The 12970-nt window shown below is 46.4% G+C and overlaps 2 protein-coding genes across 3 annotated transcripts; both read right to left on the bottom strand.

Moving 5' to 3' along the window:
- Nucleotides 1-308: 308 nt before the first annotated feature.
- ltb4r (leukotriene B4 receptor) lies at nucleotides 309-4589 on the bottom strand. Its single transcript, XM_088433309.1, has 3 exons — nucleotides 3310-4589; nucleotides 2212-2488; nucleotides 309-2146 (listed from the first exon to the last, which is right to left on the bottom strand). Exons 1-3 carry the CDS (start codon nucleotides 3777-3779, stop codon nucleotides 1772-1774), a joined length of 1122 nt encoding a protein of 373 aa, XP_088289435.1. The 5' UTR covers nucleotides 3780-4589; the 3' UTR covers nucleotides 309-1771.
- Nucleotides 4590-4645: 56 nt separating this feature from the next.
- Nucleotides 4646-12822, bottom strand: LOC148428733 (leukotriene B4 receptor 1-like). 2 transcript variants are annotated; one of them, XM_088433321.1, is made up of 7 exons: nucleotides 12443-12818; nucleotides 11946-12352; nucleotides 10206-10354; nucleotides 7775-8331; nucleotides 6533-6733; nucleotides 6431-6471; nucleotides 4650-5565 (listed from the first exon to the last, which is right to left on the bottom strand). In XM_088433321.1, exons 4-7 carry the CDS (start codon nucleotides 8324-8326, stop codon nucleotides 5268-5270), a joined length of 1092 nt encoding a protein of 363 aa, XP_088289447.1. In that variant the 5' UTR covers nucleotides 8327-8331; nucleotides 10206-10354; nucleotides 11946-12352; nucleotides 12443-12818; the 3' UTR covers nucleotides 4650-5267. The 2 variants fall into 2 exon arrangements, with proteins under 2 accessions (XP_088289457.1, XP_088289447.1); XM_088433331.1 differs by lacking the exon at nucleotides 10206-10354 and having other exon boundaries at nucleotides 4646-5565; nucleotides 12443-12822.
- Between the last annotated feature and the right edge of the window lie 148 nt (nucleotides 12823-12970).

Raw genomic sequence — 12970 nt, 5'->3', positions numbered from 1 at the left:
GGGGGCGCTAGCGGACACCTTATGACATTTGCGAGACTTTCAATGACTTAGTTGAGTGGCTTAGCCTGGATTCCCGTCTTGGAAAATCCTTGCTATCCATTGTGGGATTTGGAGTTGATATTAAACCCTTGTAGCATTACGTTACAATTTCTTCAATTCATTTTTTTATGGTATCAGAAATAAATAAATAGGAAAAATAACTCGAGGGAGCTGAAATTTCCGGCAGATGATGAATGCAGGTAAAATTTCAGAATGCAACCATTCTGACACTTTTACGTGATTGCGGCTGGACGTGTGAGATTTGGAGGACAGATTTTGTGCCGTTCGTAAATTGCGTGCCGCAGATGTGTGGCGACAAGCAGAAGATTGCATCTGTCAGAGTGCACTTCCTGTCTTGCATCACCCACCGTTTAGCAAACCTCACGAGCCAGTCGTCGGCATCGTAATATTTGCTTCAGCAAACTGACAAAAAAAAACAAGGCGCGGTCATTTCTGAAAAGCAGTACTGGAACACAATTCAGCAATAAGTTGCTTTACGTTCTGGTTCATTTGCTCCTAATTTGAAAATAATTTTGTCCCATTGCTGTCACAGCATTAAAAAGCAGGAGATCAGATTAAAGCCTAACAAAATCAATGCAAAGAAGTCACTAGACCACAATGTAGCTGAAAGTAGTCACTGCTTCCAATTCATCCGTTCTTAATTAGAAAAGAGAAAGGTGCCGTTCCTGGCACGACATTGAAAAGCATGAAATACGATTAAAAGTTAACAAAACCAAGGCATGCAAAGTTCTGCAAAGGAGTCGCTAGAACACAATCCAGCAACGAGTTGCTTCTTGTTCCAATTAATTTGCTCTTAATTTGGAAAGAATTTTGCACCATTGCTGTGACAGCATTAAAAAGCACGACATCAGATTAAAGCCTACACAATCAAGGCGTGCAATGATTTGGAAAGTCACAAGACCAAAATTTAGCAGAAAGTAGTCTAATGTTTCAATTACTCTTAATTTGAAAAGAAAAAAATGCTCCTTGCACGGCATTGAAAAGCGTGAAATACGATCAAAGATTGTGAAAATCGAGGCATGCAACGTTTTGCAGTCACGAGAACATTTCGAAGAAAAAAAAAAAAGTAGTCGCATGTTCCGATTCATTTGCTCTTGCTTTAAAAAGAATAACGTACTGTTAACGTAGAAAAGAGAAAGGTACCGTTCCTGGCACGACATTGAAAAGCATGAAATACGATTAAAAGTTAACAAAACCAAGGCATGCTAATTTCTGCAAAAGAGTCACTAGAACACAATTCAGCAATGAGTTGCTTCTTGTTCCAATTCATTTTCTCTTAATTTGAACAGAATTTTGTACCTTCCCTGTGACATCATTAAAAAGCACAACATCAGATTAAAGCCTACAAAATCGAGGCATGCGATGTTTTGCAAAGAAGTCACAAGACCACAGTTTAGCAGAAAGCGGTCTCATGTTTCAATTACTCTTAAATCGAAAAGGAGAAAAACCTCCTTGCACAGCATTGAATAGCGCGAAATACGATTAAAGATTGTGAAACTCAAGGCATGCAACGTTTTGCAGTCACGAGAACATTTCGAAGAAACAAAAAAAGTAGTCGCATGTTCCGATTCATTTGCTCTTGCTTTAAAAAGAATAACGTACTGTTCCTGGAAGGAACGTGTGGCATTTTATAGGTACACAAAACGAAAGGGAAAACGTTTCAATTTCAATTCTTAAAGAAGAGAAGAACGCTCACAGGACGACAAAGGCGCTAGTCTAAGGGCTGAGCACTCGCCAGAGTCTTGAGCTCGGGCCGGTCCGCCTCTCCGTCGGCCCCGTCTCCGCCGTCCGCCCGTCGGCCCCTCAAGGGCTTCCCCAGCTTGACGGAGAGCGCGTGCAGCACCGAGGTGTCTTCCCGGGACGAGCTGGCGCGGGTGAAGGTGGACGTGCTCCTGCTCTCCGAGTTGGTGGCCTCAAAGAGCTTACCCATGAAGCTGAGGCCGGCCTGCCGGATGTGGGAGCTGCCGGCAAAGACGTACAGGACCGGGTTGACGGCGCTGCTGAAGTAGGCGAAGGCGGTGACGTTGGGACGGGCCAGCAGGGCGGCCGCCACCGTCGCCCTGCTGTCCTGCAGCAGCCCGATCACCTGCGAGAAGGGGAGCGCGGGGGTAACGGGGGTCCCGGATCCCCGGATCCGGGAGGTCCACCCACCTCGATGACGTTGATGATGTGGTAGGGCAGCCAGAAGAGCGCGAAGGCGCAGACGATCATCAGGATGAGGCGGCTGCCTTTGCCCCGCCGCTGGAACATGGCGCTCTGCAGCCGGCAGATGACGGACGAGTAGCACGTGTTGATGAGGGAGAAGGGCACCAGGCAGCCCAGGACCGTCTCAAAGGTGTACTGGAAGACCCGGTGGCCGACGCTTTGCCAGTGGTACGGTACGCAGAAATGCAAAGTGGCGTTGTTGGGGAAAACTTTCCGCAGATTGCTGCACACACCGCCGCGCAAGGACGTAGTCATCCTCATCAAATGACTTAGGACAACCCCCCCCCCCCCCCCCCCCCAAAAAAAAAAAGTCCAAGAAAATAACAAGCAAACATCCATCGTCTTAAAACTAAAGGCAAATCTTCACATCAATCACTCAATCACCCTGATAAGGGAGTCAAGCTTAGAACAAACACACTAAATCCACACCACAATGTCTTCACCTGACACCAGACTCAGGCTATAATTTTAAGCAACTTTTTTGCCCTTTCCAACAATCCACTTAGTGGCTGAAGTGGAACCCGAGCTAGCATGCAAAACAGCTGAGAATCATTATCATTGTTTATAAAGAGAACTGGAAAGTGGTTGAGACACGGCGCCAAATAAATCACTCTTTGGTGTACCCTGCGAACAAAAACGAACGATGCTTCGCATTTCTTTTTTTACTGCCAACTTTAATATTTGATCTTTTGAGGTCATTTAATGTGTATCTTTTTATTTTAGATTCCTAGTGATCCGGGAATCATTTACAAGTCCACAGGAGCTAGCGTTCCTGATTATTTAGCGCACGTAAGTTTACTTAAGTTTAGTTTGAGGTCATGCAAAGTGCTTCCTGTGTGACGTCGCTGCTAAAGTGCGAACGACGTGCTAACAACGATAACGTCAGACGCGACGGCGTGCGTTCGTAAGTAGAGGTAGGTACCATTTTATTTCTCTTTGGGTTCAAACAAAGTTTAACATTTCAAGACACGACAGTGACCGCGAAAAAAAACGGTCCGAGCACCCGTCTGGAAACTGATTTTTGAGAACTACAAAATCACTGACCTGCGGTAGAAAGGCATGGGAAGGGAGAGCAAGAAGGCCATGACCCAAACCCCCAGGAGAAGGATCAGCAGCGAGCGCTTAGTCCGCATCCTCTGGGACAGGAAGGGCCTGGTGACGGCCAGCCACCGATCCATGCTCATCAGGCAGATGAGGTAGATGGACACGTACATGTTGACGCTGGACAGGTAGTGCACAAGCTTGCAGGCGGCCGAGCCAAACTCCCAGCCCCGCCCGCCCGCCAGGTACCGCAGGAAGATAGGCGCCGTCAGCAGCACCGAGGCGTCGGCCGCCGCCAGGTTGAGGACCAGCAAACACGTCACCGAGCGCTTTCGCACCCGGCAGATCACCGACCAAACCACAAAAAGGTTCCCGGGGAAACCCAGGCCGAAGGCCAAGGTCAGGATGGCGATTCCGCCCTTGGCTGAGGCGCTGATGGGCATAAAGAAGGCGGCGCTGCTATTGGACGCCATGGCTCGGTCCGCTTTTGACTTGTCTTACAGTGGACCGCAACCTTTCACGGATGAAACAGGAAACAGGATGTGTCGAATTCATGGCAGGCGGGTGAGCTGGTCTCTGCTCGGGGGCAGTTGCGACACCGCCGTTTCACAACGGGGGACGAGTAGGAACAAAATCAAATCGAGTCAGAGAGTGGACGAGGACGTTCTGGCGGCTGCTGCGAGGACACCGCACTTATTCTGCTGGAAGCGGAAGAAGGGCCGGTTTCAAATTCTATCAGTTGGATATTTTCAGAGTCCAGATCTTGGAAATGTTTTGAGAGGTTTGGTGAGTCAGTCTGTAGGGTTTGAAGAGATTAACTGTGAGTAAGTATAATGCTAATGGAAATCAGCAGAAGACTGCATGAGCTCCACAAAATGGAAAGAGGGAGTTAAAAGCTGCGGAGCCTTATTTTGCTGGAAGCGGAAGAAGGTCCGGCTATCACCAAATGGTTCCTCGTCCGTCTTGGGAGGGCGACTAACTAACCTATGTGACTAGATGTGATCCGAGGGTCTTAACGGGATCGAAGCAGATGATGTGTGCCAGGGTGCCGATGGATAGGAAGACGCAGAGCAAGAAAAGGTCAAAGCGACAAGACGGTCAAGCGCCGGGGGTAGGGAACTCCGGTTCCTTGAGAGCCATATCTTACCAACAGGGAGGATACATCTTGCGAGGAACCAGAGTTAACTATGTGGCCTAATTCAAGTCCTCTATCTAATGCCCGAATGAACCCTTTAGCCAGTCTGGGACATCGACTCATCGTCTTGGTTGTCTTGCCGCGGTTTCCCTGCAGCTGGAGCAATGCATTCCATTTTGTTTAGTTAGACTTTATTTGGACAAACACATGGTCACATAAGACACCAAACACAGGCCATGACGGGAAAACATAGATGTCGAGACGACAACCGTTTGCGAACCTGATTGTTCACCGGGACGGCTCACGGAGCCAACGGACGGATGAGAATATGTCAGAATGCCTAATTATGAGGCCAAGACGTCACATCTGAGGCCAAGACATCACATCTGAAACCACAAAACCACGTCTGAGGCAAGGATATCGCTTCTGAAGCCAGCATGTCAAGTCAGAAGCCACGACGCAACGTCTGAGGCCACAACGTCACATCTGAAACCACAACGCCACGTCCGAGGCCACGACGTCACGTCTGAAAAGACAATAACACATCTGAGGCCAGGTCATCAACCTCACGTCTGAAGCCACGACTTCACGTCTGAGGCTAGGACGTCACGTCTGAGGCTAGGACGTTACGTCTGATGTCAGGACGTCAGTTCTGAAGCCACGACGTCACGTCTGAGGCCAGGACGTCACGTCTGAGGCTAGGACGTTACGTCTGATGTCAGGACGTCAGTTCTGAAGCCACGGCGTCACGTCTGAGGCCGCAACATCACGTCTGAGGCCAGGATGTCACGTCTGAGGCCACGATGTCACGTCTGAAGCCAGGACGTCACGTCTGAGGCTTGGGCGCTTTGGCGTCGAGGCTGGGGTTGGACTCGTGAGCTTTGTCCTTTAGCACGAGGCCGTCGGCCTCTTTGTCCTTGTCGCGGCTGTTCTGGCTGTTCTGACGACTCTTCCTGGTGACCGAGTCCAGACCGGCCGCCTCGAAGAGGCGGGCCATGAAGGCCAGGCCCTCGCGGCGGATGTAGGACTTGCCGGCGAAGAAGTACAGCACCGGGTTGGCGCAGCTGCTGATGAAGGCCACCGAGGACGTGACTGCGCGGCCGCGGTGCCAGATTTTGCCCAGCCTTTTTGAAAGACAAGCTCTTATGAATGACAGAATCTTGAAAATCCATAAAAAAACACACTTAAGGTCAAGTTGTAATAAGCAGAGCTGATTGGGTGGCTGAGGGAAAGATGCAAGAACAGAGAAGACCCCATGAGACCCAGAGAAGACTCCAACCACAGAAGATCCAAGATCATGTCCAGAATGAAGCGTAGACCAAAGGCAGCAGGGTCATTTCTTGTCAAGTCTTAAACTGTCCCCATGGACAGCTCTACAGTTGGACATTTTCACAGGTCAGATCTTGGAACTGTTTTGTGTTGGTGGGTTTCAACAGCTTTACGATGGGGGCTATTTTTTTTACGACGTGAAGGGGACAAAATATCGGATGTTGTGGAGATATCTTTTACTTGCTGGCACCATTTAGGTAGACCCCACAAGTCCAGACCTTATTTTGAGGGTCAAGACTTGGTTTTAGAGTATAATTTGAATTGGATTCTGGTTGATATTAGGGTTAGGGTTAGTTCGGAGTCCTCACGTCTGAGGCCAGGACGTCAGGTCTGAGGCCGGGACGTCACGTCTGCGGCCAGGACGTCAGGCCTGAGGCCAGGAGGTCACGTCTGAGGCCACGAGGTCATGTCTGAGACCAGTTCTAAACTTAACTCTTTCCTTGCCAGTGACAAGAATTCTCATTATGTAAAATACTTGACTGCCAGTGACTATGTTCTTTCTTCTTTTAGGATAAAGCGATGACACTAAATTTTGAGCTTATTGAGCATTGTAGTAATTAAGTGTGACCGTTAGGTGGGAGTGTTGCGTCTGTCTTTGTCAGGGAGGGGGTTGCGTGTGATTTGACTTGCAAACGGTGATCAAGACAGCAAAGGTCTTACGTGGTTTTGAGCGAACCCTCGGGACACAGCGCCCACGTGACCTGCGGACATAAAGGTCACTTGAATGCGCACGCGGGCACCCGCCCGCGCCCGTGTACGTACGTGCACCATGTTGACCATGTGGTAGGGTAGCCAGAAGAGGCAGAATGTGACCACGATGGCCAGGATCAGCTTCTCGCTGCGGATGCGGCGGCGGAATTTGGTGCGGCGGATGCGGCGCAGGATGCAGATGTAGCTGAACACCACCACGCCGTACGGGATCACGAAGCCAAGGACCAGTTCCAGCGTGTACTGGATCACCGTCTGCACGCGCCAGACAAAAAAACAAAAAAAACAAAAACGTGGCATCCTTATGTTCAAAGCGTTTTCTCGACTACTGAAATAGAGTTGCAAAAGTGTGCACAACTCTTGCAAGTGGCCAGCACCCGTATTTCAGAGCATGTTCTCCCTACTGAAATGGAGTTGCAAAAGTGTGCACATCCTCTCACCATCAGGCAGCTTCCATAGTTCCAAGTAGGGCTGCACAATGAATCCAATTTTAATCGCAATCACGATATCGGCTGCCATGATTAGTGAAGCTGATCCATGGCGATGTTAGCCTTTAAAAAGCCATGTCAAATCAAGCATGTTGTCATTCTACCACCAGGGGGCATTATTTCCCAGACATTTGCATGACAAAAACCTCAGCTTTTCTTCCCCTCGTACAGTATGTTATTTATCAGTGTGAAACGGCGTTGAGTTTCTCACCTGCTTCCTAATACATACCGTGCTAGCTGTCAATTGAGACCCATTTTGAATAATCCAGTTGACAAAAACCTGGAATAAATTGGATTGAAATGACCGAAAATGACATTTTAACTGCTAATTGATGAAAATTTGCTTAATAGTAAATAACGCGCTTAATTTTTTTCATTGGTTTTCACTTTGCAAGTACGTTTGCTGTTTTGCCCTGTGCGCCAAGTTTTTGCCATGTCTTGGGTCAAGTTGTTGTCATTATTTACTTTATTTGAGTTGATTATTATTCGTAAGTATCAAGTCTCGAAAAAGGGCAATAAATAGACATGTTTGACTAAACGTGATGAAAAATCATGGTTAATAATCGGGATTTCAATATTGACCAAAATAACCGTGATTATTATGGACATAATTGTGCAGTCCTAGTGCCAAGCATGTTCTCTCCTACTGGAAAGTAGACGCAAAAGTGCGCACACCCTCTTACAAGTGGGTAGCTCCTACAGTTCACAGCATGTTCTCCCCTACCGCGAAGTTTTGTTAGTGTGTGTTACAGCCCACTTGCCTAGGAACCCGGTTTTCACCGAAGGGGGGGGCGTTGTAAGAACTCACGTGGCTGTCGCGATCGTGAAAGGAGTCGCAGACGGCGCGGTCTGCGCTTTTCCTGACGTCGCGGAAGACGGCGGCGGGCACCGAGGCCGCCGCCACCAGCGCCCAGAGGACGACCAGAGCCCAGGCGGGCGCCCGGCGGCCCACCGCGGCGGCCACGCGCTGCGGCCGCACCACGGCCAGCAGCCGGTAGAGGCTCATGAGGGCAATGATGTAGATGGAGGCGTACATGTTGGCCAGGCACAAGTAGAAGAGGAGCTTGCAGAGCGCCGTGCCGAAGACCCAGCGCTTCATCAGCAGATAGGCCAGGAAGAAGGGCGTCAGCGCCATCAGCGAGCCGTCGGCCACCGCCAGGTTGAGGATGAGCAGCGTGGTCACGCTCTGCTTACGGGCCCGCGCCACCACGCTCCAGATCACAAAAGCGTTGCCCGGCAGGCCCAGGACGAAGACTAGGCCCAGGATCAGCGCGCCCATGCCCGTGCCCGCCGCGCTGTCCACGATGCTCTCGCCTTTCGCCGACCCCGCCGCCGGCGTGGAGCTGTTGGCCGCCGCCATCCGGGCTAAAAGAGAGAAAAAGCGTGAGCGGGCTGCGTCAAGTGTGTTTGCTTGACGGGTTGGAACACGGGCTCCTCATTCCACGGTCCAGACCAGACATGCTCCGCGTTGAGCAACGTTTAATTCTTTACTCTCAAGACACTTTCCAGCACCAAGATACTGTGGAGGTACAAATTCAGGGCAGCCCGGACAATTACGCCGCTTCAAACATCAGCCAAATGGACGATATATGCACAGGAGCTATTCACAAGCTTTGCGCGCGTTTTCTCTTATTTTGGAAGTATAAATTGGGGCTGTTCAAACCCTTTCCTCTGAAGGCCGCATACAGTCAGTGTTGGGAGTAATGCGTTACAAAATAATGTAATTACTCTAATGCATTACTTTTTGCTGTAACGCGGTTGTGTAATTTATTACACACAAAAAAGAAGTAACGTTGTATTCGTTACGAATGATGAGATTGATATAATGCATTACGATGCATTTTTCGCCCGAAGGTGGTGTTCCCTTCCCAAATTTGTCAAAAACACCACAAGATCGTGGAAGTAGAACTTGCTGATCTACTACAGTCGAGATGAAACTGCAGGTTGAATATGGACACACGACCATTACTTTCAGTTCGTCAGAGATAAAGACAAGAAAATATTATAGGTTAGGTGCACTTTGTGCGCGAAACCTCCCTGTTGAAGCTAGCGATAATGACAAGGTAAGCTAACGCTAATTTTCACGGTACAATTGCTATTAATAACAGTCTAGAAATAGCGCTGGTCAATGTGTATCAAAATGAAGCAAACAAAACTCATGTCAAACACAAAAACAATGATGTAGGCTAGCTACTAACGGTAGCCCCACCGACAGCATCTATTTTTGAATATGTCTCTAACGTAGCCAGCTGATCTTCAATTTGAATATTAACATTGGAATTGTGGAATGCACTCACTGTTTTTGCCTAAAGGATAAACAATGCATCACTATGCTGTGACGCGACAGAATAAAGTAAGATACAAAATTTTGTATTTTTGTAAAGTACAAAAAAAGATTTTGTATCTTGTCTTGAACAGTTTACAATACAGATGAAATGATTTGTACTGGTTTTAGGCTTCCGATGGATGTGTCATGAGCATAGAATGGTAAATCTACATTTTCAAGTATGATGGTGAGAGTAATACAAAAGTAATGCAATCGCAGTGTAATGATTTACATTTCAAATACATTAAAATTGTAATGTACCTAACTACTTTGAAATGACAGTAATAATAAAAACATTAAAATTTTGAATCTGATCTGTCCACAAGAATAAATTATTAACTTCATTATTAATAAATATTTGTGCTTAATAATAATAATAATAATAATATTTGTCCTTAAAAGCAATAAGGACAATAATCAAAGTAAAGTGTTGTGTGTGTATATATATATATATATATATATATATATATATATATATATATATATGTATCCATATGGGTCAATATGACCGGCAACATAACAGGAGGTTAAGCATGGACATATTTGAATCTGAGAGAAGTTGTGACGTAAAATAAATAAATAAATAAATAAATAATTTTTTTAAAAGAAACGGTTGAAGTCAAAAGATGCCATTTGGGTCATGGGTCCAGGAGCCTTTTTTTTTTTTTTTTTTTAAACTTTCCCTATTTGACTCATTTAGTGTCCTCATGCAGTCCCTGTCCACCACATTGCTACTGAAACTAAAAGATTGCGCAATCTGATTGTCTGGCGTGTGGGTGTGTTTCAGGTTCCTGTGACTCACAACTTGCAAAAGGAATCAAAGCAGCAACACACCCTGCTGTGAAACGAACACGCAAAACACTCCCAGCGACCAAAAAAAAAAAAAAAAAAAAAAAAGCAGGTCAAGACTCACCTGTGAAGTCCAGAAAGGAAAGTGGACGGCGCTCCAAAAGATTTGTGAGGACCACCTCGTTGCAGTGCCTCTTTGGAAGCTTTGTTCCCGCCCACGGGCCCGTCAAGTAGAGAGGGGGAGGGGCTTCCTCGCCAGACGCCTACGCCTACCTGGATGAAAACTAGCACTGGCTATTGTGGCTTGAAAGTGTATTGCAATATGTATTGCCATATATTGGGCAATGCTTGGAAAAAAAGTTACAGCTTGTAACATCAGATATATATATATATATATATATATATATATATATATATATATATATATATATATATATATATATATATATATATATACATATATATATACATATATATATATATATATATATATATATACATATATATATAAATTGATTTGATTAACCAATTTATATAAATTGAAATTTGAATCCCATCTTTAGTCCACTCGTCCCACACTAAAGGTGTCATGCATCGGAATAAATTTTCTGGAGTGGCCGACTTCCAAAGTTTATTCAATCAGACAGGGATTGCGCAATCTCTATTTTAACAGACTTTTTTGACCCCCAAATGCTTTGCTTCTCATTACTAGAACAAAACGTATGAAAAGATGAAGTTCTGTAAGGTTTAGAAGTGTCTATGAGGGCCAAAGAAGTGGTGAACCGACACGAGGCTATGTGGTGATGACGTGTGGGTACATAGCTCGGGGCCCCACAAAGGTTTACGTTTGGAAATGTACACACACACACACACACACACACACACACACACACACACACACAAAAGGTGCAGCCTGCTTGATGGGAACACAGCCATTTTCCAGCTGTCAGACCTGACTCAATCTCCAGACGTCTGCTACATTCTGTGAGTAAGTCGTGCTAGTTGCGCGGCGGGTGCTTTTGGGGTCCCCCCCTTCCCTATGTCACTCGGGATCACATGAGACGGCAGTGACGCCTCAAAACCAAGAAATCAGACGGGATTTAAGGTGAGTTGCAGTCAGGGCCGCCAGCCTGGCCCGATATATATATATATATATATATATATATATATATATATATATATATATATATATATATATATATATATATATATATATATGTAAACATCTTCATTTAAGATTTAACGAAGTGTTTGTGGCTCCCAGTGCGGTGCAGTGTTATTCATGGAAACTGGGTTCAAGTGAATATTAACTCTTTCAGTGCCAAGCATCATTGGAAAAGGAAAGGGCCAGTATATTTTGCATTTTCACTCACCTTTCAAGGCCAACAGAGTATTGTGTGCTATGTCTATGTAAATATGGGTGCTGCCATTTGAAAGATTGACTTCCATTCTTCAATTAGAATTGATGTAGGTAATAGCTGTGTTGTAAGTGTGGAAACACTGCCATCCAATGGTCACAGTTATCACTACAGTGCTTCAATTGGCTTATATTAGGTAAGCAATAGTCAAGGGTGTCAGCTCTCCATAAAAAACGCATTGAACCAGAATGTTATTTAATGTTGTTATTACAATTTTAAAAGACAAGAATTCTTGTCCATGGCACTGAATGAGTTAAAGGTTACCGATCCCTGTTTCACGCCATGGATTTTTTTTTTTTTTTTTTTACAAACATTTCCCAGTTTATGGCAATGCGTATGGCAATACGTCTTTTCTTTATGGCAATCTATCACAATAGACTTTGGAGGCCCTACACCCACCACTATTGTCCCGCATGGTTTTGTGTGATGTGACAACGTTGGCCCACCTCCAGATCAAGATGACCACGAGCAGCTTTTTGCGGTTGTCTTTGGTCCTCGGCCTGATGTCCGGCCCCGCTTCCGGGTCGTCGTCATCCTCCGTCGATCTGCCGGCACCGGCGCAGACTCCTCCCGGCAGATCGGAAGCCAACGTGACCCGGGCCCGGGAAAAGGACAACATCACTCTGTCCTGGGATCTGGGCGGTCCACCCAACGTGTCGCTGGGGATCCTCTGCGAGCTCTCTCGGGAAGACCGGATCACCGTCCTCTTCCAGCTGCCTTTCGGCGTGCCGCACCATTCGGTGGGTCGCGTCCACTGCGACGCCGACGCACTGAGACGGGGACAAATACGTCTGACGCTGTCCGGGCTGCGGACAGAAGACTCGGGCTTGTACCGCTGCCGGGTCGGCGACGACTATGTAAAGGAATATCGGGTCGTCGTCACTGGTAAGCCGCAAAAAAAGAAAACAAAACGGATTGGGGGCGCAGAAAGCAGCGTGGTTACCTTTGTTACGTTTTGTCTCCGCAGCCGGGGTGGCTGGCACGGGTCCGTCCACTCACGACACGCACGTCTTCAAGGGACTCCTCCTGATTGCGGCGGCGGCGGTCGCCGTGGCGGCGGTTGCCGCCGGATACCTGCTCTCACTCACGCTACACTGACATTTCAAAATGCTCGACTGCTAAGTAGGGCTGGACGATTATGGCCAAAATAATAATCACGATTATTTTGGTCAATATTATTCATCACAATTATTCATCATTTTTGGTAAATAATGTCTATTTATTGTCTTTTTTTTATAAGCAGAACATAAACACGGCTTCAAGGCTTGATACTTACAATAATAATAATAATAACAAAAATAAATAAAGTAAATAATAATTAATGGCAAAAACGTGGCACACAGGGCAACAGAGCTAATTTACTTGCTGAGTGCAAACCAATGAAAAAAATCAAGCACATGATTTACTTTTAAGCTAATTTTCATCTTTTAGCAATCAAATTGTCATTTTTGGTCATTTCAAAGCAAATGTA

The sequence above is a fragment of the Hippichthys cyanospilos genome, chromosome 1 (genome assembly GCF_059441005.1).
Source record: "Hippichthys cyanospilos isolate Australia breed blue-spotted pipefish chromosome 1, RoL_Hcya_1.0, whole genome shotgun sequence".
In the NCBI taxonomy this organism is placed as follows: Eukaryota; Metazoa; Chordata; class Actinopteri; order Syngnathiformes; family Syngnathidae; genus Hippichthys; species Hippichthys cyanospilos.
This window is presented reverse-complemented; position numbering and strand designations above follow the sequence as displayed.

Bases quoted from the DNA above. Each gene is read 5' to 3' on its own strand.
- ltb4r (XM_088433309.1), bottom strand. From the start codon at position 3,779: ATGGCGTCCAATAGCAGCGCCGCCTTCTTTATGCCCATCAGCGCCTCA. The intron at 2,489-3,309 runs GTCAGTGATTTT...CGGTGTGTGCAG, and splicing joins CCCATGCCTTTCTACCGCAG to CAATCTGCGGAAAGTTTTCC. The intron at 2,147-2,211 runs GTGGGTGGACCT...CCCTTCTCGCAG, and splicing joins ACATCATCAACGTCATCGAG to GTGATCGGGCTGCTGCAGGA.
- LOC148428733 (XM_088433331.1), bottom strand. From the start codon at position 8,326: ATGGCGGCGGCCAACAGCTCCACGCCGGCGGCGGGGTCGGCGAAAGGC. The intron at 6,734-7,774 runs GTGAGTTCTTAC...TGGCGCGTGCAG, and splicing joins TTCACGATCGCGACAGCCAC to ACGGTGATCCAGTACACGCT. The intron at 5,566-6,430 runs GTAAGACCTTTG...TCTTTCAAAAAG, and splicing joins GAGGGTTCGCTCAAAACCAC to GCTGGGCAAAATCTGGCACC.